The following is a 17939-nucleotide window of genomic DNA, read 5'->3' as shown; positions in this document are numbered from 1 at the left end:
TTTTTTTTTTGATCGGACAAAGTAATATTAGAAGTTAACAGTTAGTACCCCAAACACTCCAAGAAATCACCAAGCCCACCTTATCTCTCCAAACACCAAATTCGCTCCCAATGGGGATCGAACCCGAGTCTCATCACTAAAGTGAGGATGAGAATGGAATGATAAACCTTAGGTGATTCTTATGCTTGGTATGTACAAGGAATACCAAAGGAATGAAATTGTGGTTCTTTGTTTGATATTCATTCTTATGATTCATAGCTAGAAATATAGTTTATGAATGGAATGAAATTATTTTATTTTATTAAATATCAATCCATGTATATGACGTGTAATATGTTGCATGATTTGCATCAATTTCAATCCATATATTATACTATTGCTTATATTAAGTTGATAATATTTTATTTTTTTAAAAAATATTTTTTATATTTTGAGTAAATAATAATAATAATAATAATAATAATAATAATAATAATAATAATAATAATAATAAATAATGCATGTTTCATACAAATATACATGTCAAAACATAAATTTAGAATGATTCAGAATGGAATGGAATGGCTAATATCATGGTAGGTGGAAGGAATAGTGATTTTCATAGATGTAGGAATGGTGATTCCAAATAACATGGTGATTCCTAGCAAAAAAATATACCAAACAAAGGAATGGAATGAAGGTAGGAATCACCATTTTATTCTCACCTTCATTCCACCATACCAATCACCTCCTAAGTGTTCTGATGTTAAATAAAACACGGATATTTTATATATTATGTATTTAGAATCGGGTCAAATCTAACCCGATTGTATGGTACACCTGGGTCAACTTTTCTCTCTAGGCAAAGTTGTCTCTTCAAGTCTTTCAGATTTGAAATTTTAGAAGGGTCAATATTTATTTATTTATTTATTTATTTATTTATTATGATATATAATAATTTATTCAGCATTTAATTTAATTTTTTTGGCTAATAATTGAGTTTGAGTAGGGGTGTGTAGAAATTGAGCTGACCGAAAAAACTGACAAAAATAGGTCGAATCGATCATTTTTTTTGTTATTGTCGGTCGGTTCAGCCCATTTTTTTAGAAAATTCGATTTTCTCTGCCGATTCGATTTTTCCAGATTTGGTCGATCGAAAACCAAATCGACCAATAATATATATATATATATATATATATATATATATATATATATATATATAAATGTATATATTATTTTTTGCTTTTGAATTTTCCTAACCCTAATTTCATAAGTCATCTCATATTCTCATTTACCTCTTATTCTTACAGTCACAGTCATGCAGCGCCTTTCCCCACCCCAGACCAAAACTCGCCTCGCCTCCCCTAGTCCAGATCAGCAACTGCGACTCTGCGAGACCTCTGGCGAAACGCCACACGCGATGCCACTCCTACCGAAGTTTGCCACCGGCCCGCAGCCACCCAGATAGCGTCGCGCGACGCTGTAGCCCGCAGTAGTCCAGACCTCTGGTGGCCCCTTCCGTCGCGCCAGCCCACAACCACCCAGACCGCACCGCGCAAATTTGAATTTCGTGTAATAGTTAACATTGCACTGTTATGTGAAAATTTATCGCTTAAGTGTATAACAGATCAAATTGCACTATTACATGAAAATTTGTCGATAAAGTGCGTAAAGTTCAAATTTCATTGTTACACACAAATGTTTACATGCAAATTCTTCAAAAATTGTGTATACTTTAAAATTTTCGTGTATTCTTCGACAAAATGTGTAATGATTTATTTTTGTGTGTATGCATGTATTTTTTTCCATGTAAGCAAGAACAACATAACAACCCATAACTCAATAATCATAATAACAACATGCATTTTCATTGAAAATATTTACTTGTCGAAAAATCATCAGAAACTAGTTGAAAAATCCCAAAAAATCACAAGGTGCCGGAAAATATCATTTTCGGGATACCGCCAGTAATGTTGGGAAAAATGATGTTTGAGATAATGTCAGGGAAGAGGATGGTTGAATGTTGTTTTTTTTTACTCTATCTGTCCCAACTATCTTGAGACCTTTTTTTTTTGCACGAAAATTAAGAAAGTAATGTTTTGTGTGCATGTAAAAAAGTTAAAAATGTGAATAAAAGGTAAGGAAATGTCTCAAGATAGGTGGGACGCCCAAAAAGAAAAATATCTCAAGATGAATGGGACGGAGAGAGTATCTTTTATTACATTTTCGAGGAAAAAAAAATATTAGTAAGAATATTAAAGCCATATTAACACTAAAAAACTACTTTTCCCATTGTTTTATTCTTAAAATTTCCTATTACTACACGGTTTTGACTACATTAGGGTATTGCCTCTTCATTGGGGCTTTGAAGATTAATCTCACTCACACAAAGCAAACTAATAATTTTCTAAAGGGATATTGGGCTGTAAATGCACAAACTTTTTGTATTTTATGAAATTTAAGATGACTTTTATTTTCTGCTCACAAATACAAGTGATTTATGCTTAATTGTTCTAATTTAAGGGGTTTGCATGTGCATATTTTAAGTTAAATCTTCTGAAAATTGGTGCGTTTTATGGCTTGTTTTATGCTTTGCAGGAGATTTAGGTTTTATAGTTGGAAGAGTGTAATTTTGGAGATTTTGGGTTAGAATGGTGTTTTTAGGCGTACTCTGGTGTGCAAAGCTAAAAAGCCCGCTGCAGAGCTGAAAAGCCCGTGCCAGAGTAGAAAAGCCCGTTGCAGAGCAGAGCAGAGCTGCGAGGATAGCTTTGTAGCAGAGCAGAGCTGACTTGCAGAGTCAGAGCCGAAATTTTCAAAGCTGAACTTCCCTAGTAGAGCAGAACAAACATGTCAGAGCAGAGCTAAATCAGAGCATAGCTAAACTCGACAGAGCTGACTACGCGCCAGAGTAAACTTGACAGAGTCAACATATGCAGAGTCAACTTATGCAGAGCTGACTTTCAGCTCTGCACTACTTGCCAGATCTGAACTTTGCAGAGCTGACTTTCAACTCTGCACTATACTTTGCAGAGCCGAGTTTCCAGAGTTCGCTAATGTTGCAGAGCTACGATTTTCGCCAGAATGGAGATAACTTGCAGAGCACGATTTTGATGGACTTACCTTCTCTTACACGATTCTATTTCCTTTAGAGTCCAACTTTACATGACAAGTTTGAAAGTGATCAAGATTGAATTGAAGTCTATAAATAGGGCCATACTTTTCATTGTAATATATTCTCTCATTGCCCTAATCTTTAGTTTCCGCTAGGCAGCCGAAGGCTTAGGTTTATTGCTTTCTTAGTCTTAGTTTTGATTCATGTTCTTAGTTAGTTTAGTATAGTTCTTTCAATTCATGTTTTTGATTAGTTTTTTGTTTAGAGTTGTAATTACGTGACAGATTGCTTCTCGAGACGATTTTATGGTATTTCTTAATCAAGTTTACTTATTTGCTTTTACATGCGTTTCTTTAAATTCTGCTATTTAAATTCTGCACTTTTAATTATGCAATTTAGTTTATGCGTTTTTATGATGCTTTCCTTTAAATTATGCAATTTCGTTTCTGCCTATCTAGATTAGATTAGAAGCTTTTAAATTACAAGTATTTAAATTCCTAGTTAGTATTTAAATTCCAAGTTCCTTTACTTTTATGCGTTTAATTCTTGCCTAGGGTTTTATAGTTTAATTCGCCTAGATAATTTTAAGTTTAAGTTTCTAGTTAAGTTTAAATTCAAGTTAAGTTTACTTTCCAAGTTTTAGTTAATAATCCTTAGTTTACTGTTTTCGTGTGACATAATTAATTGCCCTTAAAGATCTTCCTTGAGAGATGACATTGGGTCAACTTACCATCGTTAGGATGTCCTTGTTCTATTGCAAGTCAACTTAGAGGTGTTTCTAGTTGAGTCAACAAGAACTTAACGTCTTTTTTTATTTTTGATACCGACAAGAAAAAACTCTAATTATTGGTTTTTGTTTACACAATTTATGCTATATTTCAGCATTGTCTAACTATTCGTAGTTTTTAACTGTTTCAGATTGAATTTATTTAGAGTGAAATATGTATTCTGGCATCCACGTCGACAATAAATTTGAGTTTTTTCTTATCAGTATTAAAAATCAGAAAAAACGTTAAATTTATGTACTTGTGAGCTAAGTCATATTAAATTTCAAAAAAATGTAAAAAAAAATTGTGTATTTACGGCTAATAACCCTTTTCTAAACAAACAACAATAAGGGTGTGTTTGAAAACTAAGTTGAGATAAGTCCATCTACACAAACCTAATGAAACGTAACTTGGTTGGGCTTGTTATGTTATGTAGGTTGTGCATTTGGTAGAACCTTTGCAAAAGCATGTAAATAGATGTTCAGTGTTTGATATCCAAAACCAATACCAAGTTAAGAGCATGAAATGACCAAAATACCTAGAGATCTTATGGATTATTATGATGAGATCTTTGATCTGAAGCCAATTTTTCCCAGAGATCCACTCAAATGGAAGAAGCATCAAACCCCAAATTTCCGACAACAACAACAATTCTTCATCAAATTCTATTGCAGCAACCCCAAAATTGATCTATTTTGATAGCTCAAATTCACCACAAATGGATTAAAGCTCCATAAATCTTGACTACTCTCTAACCTTTGAAATTACACATTTCTCGTCTTCCACAAAGGATGATTCCAACAGCAACGACATATACTATCCTTACTCACAAAAAAGGGTTAATTCTTATGCAGCAACAAGAACTCCTGCACAAGCCATGGATCACGTCGTTGCCGAGAGTAAGAGGAGAGAGAAACCAAGCCAACTCTTCATCAGTCTCTCCAAAGTCGTGCCAGGCCTCAAAAAGGTTGGATTTTTTTCAACCAATTTCGATTGAAGCAGTGTCACGCCGTGAAGAAGAAAAACCACCGTCGTGGGCCTGTGGCAGCCAAACTATTCTCTCTCTCTGGTCGTGAAGAAGAAGAAATCCATGGCGACCATCTCTGAAGAAGAAGCCACTCTCGATTCTCTCTCTCTCCCTCACTCTTCCGATCAGTGCACCTCCGTGAACGGCTCCGGCGAGGCTGTGTCCGGATGAGGGCGCCGCCTCTAGATGCCTCGGTCAATTTCTCAACCAAGCAACCCTCTCAACCAATTTTCCTAGTTCCCAAACCTCAAAATCGAAAATAGCCCTAGTTCCCTTGCCCATATTTAATACCGCCATCGTTGCAACTACTGACAGCCGGCGAACGTCAGTGAGAAACGACGATGTCGACTAGGGCATGGTGGTGGTGGTGGTGGTTGTGGTGATGGGAATTGGGGGCAATTGTGTGAACAAAAAAATTAACAAGGCTTACCGTAGCTTTGAGCTTCACAAACCAAGGGTGATTCCCAGTTGTAATTCCTTTGAGGAACAATGATTTAGCCTCGGGCCAGCGTCCAACTTCGGACCTTCCACTTAATTTTACTTACTTATCAAACATAAAAAAAACTCTATTAAACACCTAATAAGCCCTTAACTTACCTATCAAACTGGGCCTAAGGGCATGTTTGTTTGGCACGGATTCTGTCCTGGGAAAGTAATCTGATTCCAAAATGTTAAATTCATGTGTTTGGTTAAATTTTTGTCAGATAGAGAAAGTAATCAGAATCCTAAAAACAAGGAAAGTAGTACAACTTTTCAGGATTCTCATTCCTAGCTTTTCTTAGGTATTTTTTTTTCTCATTCTTAGGATTCTTACTTACATATATATCCAATATTATTTTTTTATAAAATGAAAATTATTATTATTATTATTATTATTATTATTATTTTAAGAAAATCATAATTTAATTTTTAGAATTATGAATCATACTTATTATTATTATTATTATTATTATTTTTATTATTATTATTATTGTTATTATTATTATTATTATTAATTAATTAATTAATTAATTAATTCATGAATTATTTTAAGAAATCATAATTTAATTCTTAGAATTATGAATCATACTTATTATTATTATTATTATTATTATTATTATTATTATTATTATTATTATTATTATTATTATTATTATCTAAGAAAAAAAATGAATTTAATTTTAGAATTATAAATCATTTAGTTAATCTTAATAATGTACTTTGTTGTTGCTATAAAATTAAGGGGAAATATCACTTTAATTCTTACATATATTAATTAAATATATTTATTTAATGATACAATCCAGAATCCTAATAATTAGTTTTGATATTTCCAAACACTGGATAATGAATCTATTAGGATTCATTTTTCATGGAATCATTTTCCTGGGCCAATTCATATTACTTTCCTAACAAACAAACATGCCGAGTCTTTTTATTTTTATGAAGAACAATTAGAGAGTTCTAAAATACTTATTGAAGTTTTAATTTTCAAATAAGCAAAGTATTAAAAATGAAAGCGCAGGATAATTGGATGAAAGGCAGAGAGATTAGCAAAGGAAACATAGAGGGATCTGAGCGGGTGGAGAAACTGAAGAAAGGGGGCGGAAATTACGAAGTATAAACGAACTACTTAACAAACACTCACCAACTCACTGTCTCTCATTACTCACTAAGCTCACATTGTAATACCCGTCGCCTTCTCATTTCTCATTTCTCGCTGTACACGCAGAAAATTAGCTCTCTTGAGCTTCGATTTCCTGTTGGATCTCTGCGGTTATTGGAAGTTGAGCACCATGGAGTCCGCCGCTGTTCTCCGCTCCTTCGAATGTTAGCGTTTACTCTTCATCTTGTGTTTGTGTGGTTCAATTTGTGTTTTCAGATATGCACGCATTTGTGTGTTTGGTTGTATAGTTCGCATGATCTGAAAATGCATTGACTCTGCGTTTTATGATCTATTTGTTTGAAATTGTTTTGCTGTTTAGCGGACATTGTATTAGTTTAAGATTAGTTTGTGCTGTGATTAGAACACAGGCCTTTATTTCTATTTTCTCTGTAAATTTTTACATGTTGCTAGTTATCTGGGAGTGCTGTTGTTTCGTTTTCTTATTGTGAGCTGACACAGATGCAAAATGATGTAAATTTAGAAATGATAAGTATGGGTGGTAATTATTTATAACATCTTAGCACCGGAATAGTTTATGTCACACTACGAATTTGGAAGAGGAAAGAATGAAGCAGCAGGTTTTTAACTTTGTGTGAACTATGCACTCTGTATGTATCTATTTTTTGTAGCCAGTTTTGGTTCGATCATCATGCTTGTAATGAAATTTGCTGCGAAGGATTCATGAAGCAGAAAGAATATCCTGATCAGAATAACCTATTTGTGTGCCGAGTTCATAGTTGTCCTTCATGTTTTGATGTTCTATTATAAAAATATTATGATCTTGGAAACTGTTGAATTGAGTGGTCACATTATTTAACCAAGCAAAATTGCTATCATGCGCCTCTTCTTATTAATCTAATCTCGTTTTTACTCAATTGTCTTAGATTTTACTACATCTTACTCGTATTCTTGATATCAATTTTTGATTGAGTGGTCATAATATTAACTATTGCAAAACTGCTAGTAACTTGGGCTCTATAAAGTAATCCAACCTTTTTTTCACTCTTTTATATCATATTTGCCTATGAAATATATATTCAACTATTCAAGTAACACGGTATCTGTGTAAGCAGTGCAGCTCTCAAATTTTTGTACCCTCACAGTTGGTCAATTTCCTTTGGGTACATTCCTTAGAAATGTTTTTCCACAATGATGACTCGTTTTGACATTTTTCTGATGGTCCACTGTGTAAAATAGGTATTGGTGATATACTCAATCCGTCCCACCTAAGTTGATCAATTTCTTTTTGGTAATAAAGTGAAAAGGTCTTTCCATATAAGGAAATTGATCAAGTTAGTTGGGACGGCCCAAAAAGGAATATTGATCAAGTTAGTTGGGATGGAGGGAGTACGATTGTGTGCCTCAAGGTTCAGAATTTTCTTGAATAATAGTACCAGTTTAAGTGAAAAGCACATAGAAAGATGTCCTTAGATACTATTGTGATATGGGTTCTGCTGGCAAACATCCTGCTGGAGAAGAGGGTGGGTTTCTCTGGCAGGCGGCTAAGAATCCTAGTTGTTGGTAAAAAAAACCACATCATAGTATGGCTTATTTCAAGTTTCCTTTTGCTTTTTTGTGGTTCTAACAGAAAATTAGGTTGGAATAGATTTTTACAACACCTATTCATGAGAAATGCATGCATAGGGATGAAAATAAGTATGTATGCCCTGAAGGCAAGTATTAATGTATCCGGAAATTTTCATGATATTCGCAATACTTTCATATGTTCTTGGTCACTATGATTAACAGTGGGGTAAGGAAATTTCCATTGAGGTTTGGATTTATATCAATTTCAATATGTGTTTGTTTGTTCCACTCCAGAAAAAAGAAAGAAAGTTAGTCAGTTAAGTAATATAAATAAGACAAATATTGAGCAAATAGGACTTTTTTTCTAAATATATTTTGACCGATACTGATAATCAATCAATATTTCCCAAAAAATAAGATACCAATTTTTGTGCAAGTACTGATACTCTCAACCTTGCCTGGAGGGATTAGGTTTTCAGCAGACTCAACTGTTGATTCATCATGTAGATATGTGGTCTATGTAAGATTGTAAATTGGTCCGAAATAAATTCAAACTTCATATCTTGCCAAAACAGCAGTTTTTCTTACATATAAATTGCTCAATCATATATAAAGCAGCTATTTGATGACATTGTGCTTTCAGATGCGGTTGGCACAAATTCCCTTCTTAAGTTTGTTCTTCAAAGACCTGGCATGGTTACAATGAATGGTGCTGCTTACTGTGGCCTAAGTAAACTGCCTGCCTGTGGTGGAAAGAATCTTTCATCTAGAAAAAGACATGGGGCACTACTTGTTTCATGTGCAAAGACCTCTGAAGCTACTATTTCAGCCAAAGCCAAAGGTGGGTTGTCATTATTCTCCATTGCTATTGAACAACAGATGTCTTGAGTACATAATAAATTTAGTTCTTTTTGTAATTATTAGTGTTTGAAATCATATCATGTCTACTTCCACTGCAGGTGATCCTAACGGAGCTGTTCTGTCAAATGGTGCACTAGAGAAAAAAACACCAATAAGTGCAACTTTTCCCACTGGTTTTGAGGTGTTATTTCGGATTTCATCTTGTTTCATTCATATTTTTCTCTCAAAATGCTTTATTTGTTAATGCAGAATCAACCATAGATTAGTAGATTCAGTAACTTTTCCTGCAGCCCCTCCTTCGTTCTTCAATACTCAAATTGATTTATAGTTCGGTGTTTCCTTCAATAGGAGAAACGTTTGAGATACAAACACTTTTTTTGCTCACAAACCTTTGACTTTGTGATTGGTAATCATAAAAGTACACAGTACTGATGAACTTTAATTAGCTACAGCTGTTAAGAACAGATTGTGTACCCAAATGATTATTGTTTATTAGTGTTAGGCAGTAGGTGTTGAATATGAAAGAACTGATTTGCGGACTCAAAAGCTGTGTGCAAGGTCTTATATTTGCTCATATGTGGTAAATCAGAGTTGAGCCTCTTATGGTCATTGATGAAGTATTAGAAGTGCGAGGGTTGCTAACAGTTGAATCTCACATGGTGGAAAACCAGGAGTATAAACTGTAGTACATCACATTAATCACCGTAGCTTATCGCCGATAAGAGTCATTGTTTAGCTTTTTCAGAAAAGCTCATGTGATTATAATTCTATATCTCTATGTAGATCTTCTATCATTAACCTAAAAAATAACTGAGAATATACTTTTTGGTAATTGATAGCACTCCACAAAGATGTACTCCCTTTAGCTGTGATTCACCACATTCATCATTCATAGAATCCCTGAATGCCATATAAAGCGTTTTCTTGGATTTAGCAGGTGGTTGTGAATTTCTTCCTTTTACTGTTCTTTGGCATATCACAGTTTTAAGCGAGTATCTTGGATTATTGCTCTATTTACTTTAAAAAATATTAATGTATGTTCTTTTTCAGGCCCTGCTGACAGAAGTTTGTGATGAGACGAAGATCGCTGAGCTGAAAGTCAAGGTAGATAATCTTTCTATATAAGCTGGCTCTTCAATCCAGTTACTATCTCTGACTTCTTTTACTGGACTAGCAAATTTTATAATTTCTAAAAGCTTGCGACTCATTTAAAATTCAGTGGGAGCAGATGTTAGATGAATTTGATAGATATCTCTGTTTTACGATAATCCCAATACATTTCAGTCTTGGGAAAATTCAATTTTTCACTTCTCAATTTTAAGTTAGATTTCAAACCATCTACTTTTATTGTATTTTTTAATCAAGACAAATTCAACATTAATCTTAAAAACAAAACAAATTATGGACATCAATTAATTGCAAAAAAAGAATTCTAACAATCACAGAGCTGCATCATGTCCTTAGAAGCTGGAAGCAGAAGTCTTTTTTATGATATAACTTAAAGAGAGCTAAATTTAGTCATAAATATAGTGATTAAAATTTAAAGAACTCTTAAGATGGTACTAGTTCCGTTTGTTGAGTTGATCTTCAACCTTATCTTCTTGTATTCTCTTCACTTCTTCCATCTTGAATTTTTCTTCCTATTCAATTAGGGGGCATTTACTTTGAAGGATTAGCCTTGATAGATAAAAATAATAAGGCTAATCGCTTGTTTACTTTGATGGATTGAAATTTTTGGATATCCAAAGTCTCTTGATTATATATATCATTTGAGCTAGTTTTGCTTGATTCTTATCCCATCAAAAGGGTGGGATTGGAGAAATCATACTATTGAGGATAAAAATACTCAATCACCCATCTTATCAATCATGTAAAGTAAACGCTCCCTTAGAATATGTCAGAATTAGATTGAGATGCTTTGCAAAACTCCTTAAATGTATAGTAAAAACTTGAGGATAGTTTATACTTGGGGATTTTGCTATTGAGTGACCCAAAGCTTGTTTGTGCCATACTACTGCCATTGTATGGCCCTCTTTTGTGTCTTGGCTTGTGCAAATTGCAGCATGATGCTGCTGTCAAAATTGAGGCATATTCTCAAAGGTGGAATCCCTCCTCGCATCTTTCTGGGTGGGGTGCTAGTTTTAGCAGTTGCGCTCTCCTAGCAGCTTCCTGTTTACTTCTTGCAGTGCAATGAAGTTCTTATTTGCTTTCATTTCCTAGTTGTATACAATCCATTACTGTGAAGACTTTGAACCGCACATAAAATAATAAGAAAGCTCGGAAATTGACCAAAAGTTAGCTTGATGATATTTTATTCATTCAGATAACCTAGCTATCAGAAACTCCACCACATCTTGAACATTGGACTATTATGCATGCACACAAGGAAAAACAATATTTAGTGACGAGAGAGAAATTGTTCATTTAAGCAACAATATTTGGAGTAACTTGCAGAACTATTAGCTGACTGCTATTGATTTCACTGATCCATGCTTTTGACATGATTTTGTATGGATTTCTCCCACCATCATATAACAGTTAGGAGCCTTTGAGATCCACATGAAGCGGAATATTGATGGCCCGGCAATACCCGCACCTGTTGTTCCTCATGAAACAGCATCTTCTGCTCCAAGTAAACCTGTTGTTCCTCCTCCACCCCCATCTAAATCTTCTGCAGAGAAAGTGAGTCCATTTACAAATGTCTCTGTTGAGAAGGCAGCCAAATTGGCAGCCCTGGAGGCTTCTGGATCCAGTGGGTATGTTATAGTATCATCACCCACGGTATGTATTCTGTGACCTTCAATTAGTTCTTTGCTAATATCTACAAGTTAGGAACAAACTTCCATAGCTCTCTCTCTCTTGTCCATGATAGGTTGGTTCATTTAGAAGAGCCAGGACTCTAAAAGGAAAGAAGCAACCACCTGCATGTAAAGAGGTACTACCTTGTGAGGAACTTTCCTTCATGTGTTCCTGTTATTAATTATAATCTTTCCTCTCTTTCTGCTTGGTGGAGAGTGCTGTGGACCTTATTGTCCAGAGATGGGGAATGATTAGAGGCTTAGAGCTTTTAGTAAAAGGCATTGGAATTACATTTATTCGCACATCATTTCTAAAATTGCTAATCTTTGTTACTCCTTTCACGTATCATTTTCTGCACCTTAAATATTCACAAAGGTCTCTGTGATTATGATGGATCATGGATGCATATCTTTTGTTTGTCCCTTTTGGGACACCCAAGATCTTCCTTGTGTAAAAGAGAGTTTGAGTACATATATATATATATATATATATATATATATATATAGGGAGAGGTTCAAATGAGAACAAAGATTTAAAATAAGAACGGAGAACCATTCTCAACCCCTAGATCATGAAGATCTACGGTGGATGCATCATCTTGATGGATGAATGCACCACCTGGGTTCGAATCCTGAAGGGAGTGAATATATATACTCCCTCCGTCCCTAAAATAACTTCCTCTTTTTCCATTTTGGGACGTCCCCCAAATAACTTCCTATTTCTTTCTTTCCATTTTTGGAAACCTACCCCACCACTAATAATACTTTATTTATTCTTACTTTTCACTTTTCACCACTCCCAATACTAATTATAACACTTTTCACAACTTTCAATAATAATTATATCACTTTTTCTCCACTATCAATACACTTTACAACTTTTTATTAAAACCCGTGCCGTCCCCAAAGAGGAAGCCATTTCAGGGACGGAGGGAGTATATATATATATATATATATATATATATATATATATATATTCATTTTTTCCGAGTGTAGTTAATTGCATAGTGAATACAGTAACTTTATACGTCAGTGCAGTGTTCTCAGTTCTCATTTTAAATTGAGATATATATATATATATATATGTATATATTATTTTGTTTAGATCAAGAATCACCTACTTCATTGCTCCATCTGAAATATGTTTCCCGTTTGCCTGCACACTAAACTCCTGATACCTGAACTAAGAAAGCAAGATTACTTTCTTGTCCTCAATAAGATGATAATGTTCCCTTATGCGTGAAATATGATTACATGTTGTGACTCTTACAAATGATACGTTCTGTCTGTATACTCCCAAAATTTTTATTTTATACAAAACAACAGAAGTTAGCTCTGATTTTATGACTTCATATAAAATAATGCCCTGATATTGTGGAGAGAATGACAACTTCTTTCAGATTTTTTAGTCTGTCTTGTGTCAGGATAGGTCATATCAGTTCTATCATTAGTCATTTGTTAGCTTAGGCTTTTTATTGGTATCACTTCTTCTCCTATGCGCATGAGGGCTACTTTCTACTGAGTTTTACATTATAATCTCCCGATATATACAGGGTTCCTTAATTATTAGGTTGATGTTCCTTACTTAATTAGCGAGGTTGCTTTCTTTATGATACTGGTTCCATTTTATTGGAATTCATGTACACAAAATGATACAATGTGCATTGGTGTAATATATTATTCTTGTGCTTTTGCTTACTTGTAGGGTGACGTGATCAAGGAGGGACAGGTGATAGGCTTCTTGGATCAGTTTGGCACTGAACTCCCTGTCAAAGTGAGTCTTACTTTCGACTCTGTTATATTTTTGCCCGGCCTTGGAGATTAGACTCTATTCTAATGACTTTCCATCTTCTTTCATGATCACGTGGGATAACCATTGAACAGTCGGATGTGGCTGGAGAAGTTTTAAAGCTTCTTTTCAACGATGGAGGTATAAAAACCTAGGATATTTTTCTTCCAATTTACGTTTCCATTTATGTGAAAATTTTCTCCATTAGTCTCTGGCTTTCCTACTTTACTAAAATTCTTCTTTATGTAGTAGATAGCTTTTCCAAAAGCGATAACAAAACCAAATTAGAGGAAAGAAAACTGCTTTATTAGTAACAAAAATTCAACTAATTGATCTATACATGCGATATGGGGAGCGATCACATGTTTCATCCGCTCCCTAAATTCCTATTAGGCGGCGCAAATTTATTCTATTTGCTCTCTTGGTTATTTAATATAACTGCTTAGTCCTTACATAGTTATATTTGAACTTGTTTACAGAAGCCGTTGGTTACGGAGATCCCCTCATTGCTGTATTGCCATCTTTTCACAGTATCAAGTAATGTCGCCTGAAATGGCTGCCAACACATCCGCTGAAGCATTGACCTTCGCTACGCCTTTGCAAAATCACGAGATGCAGTTTCGTTTCTTTTTTCCTTTTAATTTTTGGTTATGTAAGTTTTATTGCTCGGCAGTTGGTGTGAGAAAGAGGATCAAGTCTGAAGCAGCAGATAATTACTCCTCTTACTTCTAGTATGGATTCTATTTAGTAATCTGATATTTTTGTTAGTAGTTTTATTTGTATCTGCGGTGACTGTTATGTGTTTGCACTCGTGTAAAATTAAAAAGATGAATGGGATTTAATCCAACATAAACGTTGAGTTTAAACATTTTGAGCTTTCGGCAAATGATCCCCAACTCAGCCGGTGAATTCCTTCACCCAAAGGCCCTAAGCGAGTGGGGATGGGAACATCTGGTTTTTTAAAACTAATTTACTTGTTTTTTCGATAGTATTATTAATATACTACAGATTTCTCTGAAAATTATTAGTATTTGGCAAAATTCTAAATATTTAAGCTCCCAGACAATGGTAACATGAAGTTCGAGTCCTTGATGATGAAGAAGTTACAGACCACCTTTCTCAAAGAGATATGAAGAAGCCATGCATCCTTCATGGCTCGAGTACACTATATGTTGAAGCCACTCTGTTCCACATTGACTTATAAAAGTATAGCACAGCTTTCTCCCCTTGTAAGGCCTTTCAAGAGAAAGATGTTTATCAAATTTTATCCATCTCCTAGCTTCCAACTGAGCATCTCCAACATAAAATTTCGCCAAACATATGAAAGCTTCCAAGATATCCAAACCTGTGTAGCAAGCAAAAGCTTTATTGAAACAGACAAGATCACAAAGGCCCAGTCCACGGCCTACACAATCTTTATTTATTTATAGTATAATTTATAAAAATATACATATACATATATATTTTCCAACGACTCTAGTTTAGTGCATCAGTTTCTAATCATCAGAGATTCAGAGTCGACCCACCAAAAATTATATTATTACAAAAGAGTTCGAAACTACTTTTTACTACCTCCCATAAAAGAAGTACTACCAATCACCAAGGTCCAAGCACCAAGTCTATGGCTAACTCTTCTCGAATATATCCAAATTGCAATCGCTAATTCCGAAGAAATTCGTAAGCAACCCCATATACAAGAAATGTCCCTGGATTTGATTTACTTAAATTGGAAGATACCTTTCACTAGTTTAACGCTGGCATGCCAACATTTGAGCTGAAAGTTAGTGCTGACTTCTAACTTGACGGTTACTTTAGAGTGTGTTACTGTAAATTTATCATTAAAAAAGAAAGAAAGAAAACAATTATCCCAAATGATGGGATGTATTATTATAAAGAAACAACATGATTGTGTAAATTAAAACCTTTTTTAAGTGTAACTTTTTTTCAGAATTATTTGTTTTAGATCTGACGATTTGAAGCCCAATATTAGCACTTTTTTTAAATTTGAATATCTCCTAAATCGTACACCTTTTGAGGACATTAGGATAGGGGGATATGGATCTTTGAGAACAGCCCTTTAACCGAGTCCAAATTTAAAAAAAGAAAACGAAAAAAAGCTTGAATTTTCAGAAAATCTCTTATCAAAAGGCCATTTGTGGGGAGGCATAACTTCTTTGTTAAAACTCCGTTTTAATTGATTCAAATTGGAAGTTGAACCTTGTAATTTCTAGTTTCTAAAATGACCTATGGAGTCTCCATTGGAGCTCTCAGTCATAATCGGTATCTATTTGAAACAAAGCTAAAGTGTTAATCAAATTTTTTAAGTGTAACTTTTTTTCAGAATTATTTGTTTGAGTCAAGTTAGCATATGTATGATGTTATGATGCTTGTTTTTATATTCCATCATGTTTGATAAAAAAATTATCATAATAAATATAGTTTTTTTTTTTTAATTATCAAAGTAAACGCACATTTAATGAATTCCTTGTTATAAAAGAAAGGGAGAAGTAACAAATAGCCCCCTATCATACAACCCCCTAACACGTTTACCTCTCTATCTTTTGATTTTAGACTGTTAGCCCCTCAACATATATCATAAAGAGTGCAAAATGTCCCCTGCTCTTAACGGACATTTAACACCGTTAAGTATTTTTCATTTTTTTAATTTCTTACTAATATTTCTTACTATAAGCATATAATTTTTTTTAATTTAAATTTAAATATTTGTAATATTTTTTTTATATAAAATCATTTTTGAATACACACACTTTCACTACGTTCTTAATTAGTACTCCTATAAGATTATCTTTGTCTCTCGAATTATTTCTACTTCCATATATCGTGTATGCTTTTGGGTTTTTAATTAATACAAGGTTATCTTTGTTATGTTTTATTTTTATATACTATATATTAATTGGTACGATTTATTTTTTTGTTTATAATATATATGTATATTAAATCTCATCCAACTTTAATTGTTACAAGAACGCAGTGAAAGTGTGTGTGTATTCAAAAATGATTTTATTTAAAAAAATATTACAAACATTTAAATTTAAATTTAAAAAAAATTATATGCTTATAGTAAGAAAAAAAAATGAAAAATACTTAACGGTATTAAGTGTCCGTTAAAAATAGGGGGTATTTTGCACTCTTTATGACATGTTGAGGGGCTAATAGCCCAAAATCAAAAGATAGGGAGGTAAACGGGCTAGAGAATTGTATGATAGATGACTATTTGCTAATTTTCCCTAAAAGAAAAAAAAAAAACACAGGTTAACAAAAATTAAATAGAATGAAATGAAAAAAATAAAAGAAATGCAATATCAGTGACACTAAACGCAAAGTAGCAACCATACTATACTACTGAATTTTCTCTCTCTAGATCAGCCAATCAAACCCTCCCGAAATTTCCTCTCTCTAAATCAGCTATGGCCACCGCGTCGACTCTCCCGATCTCCAATACCTCATCTGAATCCCAGCCTCCCATCGCCACCCCCGCGTTCCGCGCCTTTCTTGCCCGCCTCAATTCCTCCGTCCGCAACGGCCTCGCGCAGCGCCGCCCCTGGTTGGAGCTCATCGACCGCTCCGCCTTCAACCGCCCCGATACCATCGCCGAAGCCGCCTCCCGCATCCGCAAAAACTTCTCCTACTTCCGCGTCAACTACATTTTCCTAATCTCCCTCTCCCTCGCCTTCTCGCTCCTGTCGCACCCTTTCTCTCTCCTCGTCTTGCTATCACTCCTCGCCGCGTGGCTCTTCCTCTACCTGTTCCGCCCCTCCGACCAGCCGGTTGTGGTTGGGGGCCGCACCTTCTCGGATCGCGAGATTTTGGGGATTCTGGTGGTGTCCACTATAGTTGTGGTGTTCCTCACTAGCGTGGGATCGCTGCTCATATCCGCCTTGCTTGTTGGCCTCGCCGTGGTTTGCACGCACGGCGCCTTCCGCATGCCTGAGGATCTGTTTTTGGATGAGCAGGAGCCGATTACTACGGGATTTATGTCGTTTCTAGGTGGTGCCGCCTCCTCTGCGGCCGCAGCGGCTGCTCCAGCGGTTGCTACGCGTGTGTGATTGGATCTTGCCGGATCTGATTTGTAATATTACTGGACCCCGAAGGTACGCGATTGTAGTTAGGGTTCTCGAATTCAATTGAGTTTTAGTTCGTCTAAGTTGTATTATTTGCCCCCTCAACGGCCGTAGAGGAATTGTGTTCTATTTTGGATATATTTCTTTTTTATCTTTTTATACAAGATCTAAAATGTATGATACATTCTTGAATCTCCTGCAAATTCGAGCCATTCCCGTGTGGGATATGTTCAGTTATTGTTTAGAAATTTAGTTATTAATATTATTTTCCTTTTTTTGTTTGGAGAATTGTATATGCAATGATTTTGGTATGCTTGATCTTGTTAGACTAGCTATGTAGAGAATCATTTGT

The 17939-nt window shown here is 34.8% G+C and overlaps 2 protein-coding genes across 3 annotated transcripts; both read left to right on the top strand.

Annotated features, from left to right (window-relative positions):
- Positions 1-6371: 6371 nt before the first annotated feature.
- Positions 6372-14358, top strand: LOC130997965 (uncharacterized). 2 transcript variants are annotated; one of them, XM_057923403.1, is made up of 10 exons: positions 6372-6482; positions 6597-6694; positions 8701-8898; positions 9017-9099; positions 9969-10022; positions 11457-11699; positions 11791-11853; positions 13422-13490; positions 13601-13646; positions 13985-14358. In XM_057923403.1, the coding sequence occupies exons 2-10, from the start codon at positions 6661-6663 to the stop codon at positions 14044-14046; spliced, it is 852 nt and encodes a 283-aa protein (XP_057779386.1). In that variant the 5' UTR covers positions 6372-6482; positions 6597-6660; the 3' UTR covers positions 14047-14358. The 2 variants fall into 2 exon arrangements, with proteins under 2 accessions (XP_057779386.1, XP_057779384.1); XM_057923401.1 differs by having other exon boundaries at positions 6391-6694.
- Positions 14359-16795: 2437 nt separating this feature from the next.
- On the top strand, positions 16796-17835 carry LOC130998848 (PRA1 family protein B3-like). Its single transcript, XM_057924251.1, has one exon. It carries the CDS (start codon positions 16934-16936, stop codon positions 17570-17572), a length of 639 nt encoding a protein of 212 aa, XP_057780234.1. The 5' UTR covers positions 16796-16933; the 3' UTR covers positions 17573-17835.
- The last annotated feature ends 104 nt before the right edge of the window (positions 17836-17939 follow it).

This window comes from Salvia miltiorrhiza, chromosome 8, assembly GCF_028751815.1.
Source record: "Salvia miltiorrhiza cultivar Shanhuang (shh) chromosome 8, IMPLAD_Smil_shh, whole genome shotgun sequence".
NCBI classification, from domain to species: Eukaryota; Viridiplantae; Streptophyta; class Magnoliopsida; order Lamiales; family Lamiaceae; genus Salvia; species Salvia miltiorrhiza.
Note: the sequence above shows the minus strand (reverse complement) of the source record. Positions and strands in the feature narration are given on the sequence as shown.

Excerpts from the sequence above, each read along its gene's own strand:
- LOC130997965 (XM_057923403.1), top strand. The coding sequence starts at position 6,661 with ATGGAGTCCGCCGCTGTTCTCCGCTCCTTCGAAT. Across the intron at positions 11,854-13,421 it reads AACCACCTGCATGTAAAGAG|GGTGACGTGATCAAGGAGGG; the intron begins GTACTACCTTGT and ends GCTTACTTGTAG. Across the intron at positions 13,491-13,600 it reads GCACTGAACTCCCTGTCAAA|TCGGATGTGGCTGGAGAAGT; the intron begins GTGAGTCTTACT and ends ACCATTGAACAG.
- LOC130998848 (XM_057924251.1), top strand. The coding sequence starts at position 16,934 with ATGGCCACCGCGTCGACTCTCCCGATCTCCAATACCTCATCTGAATCC.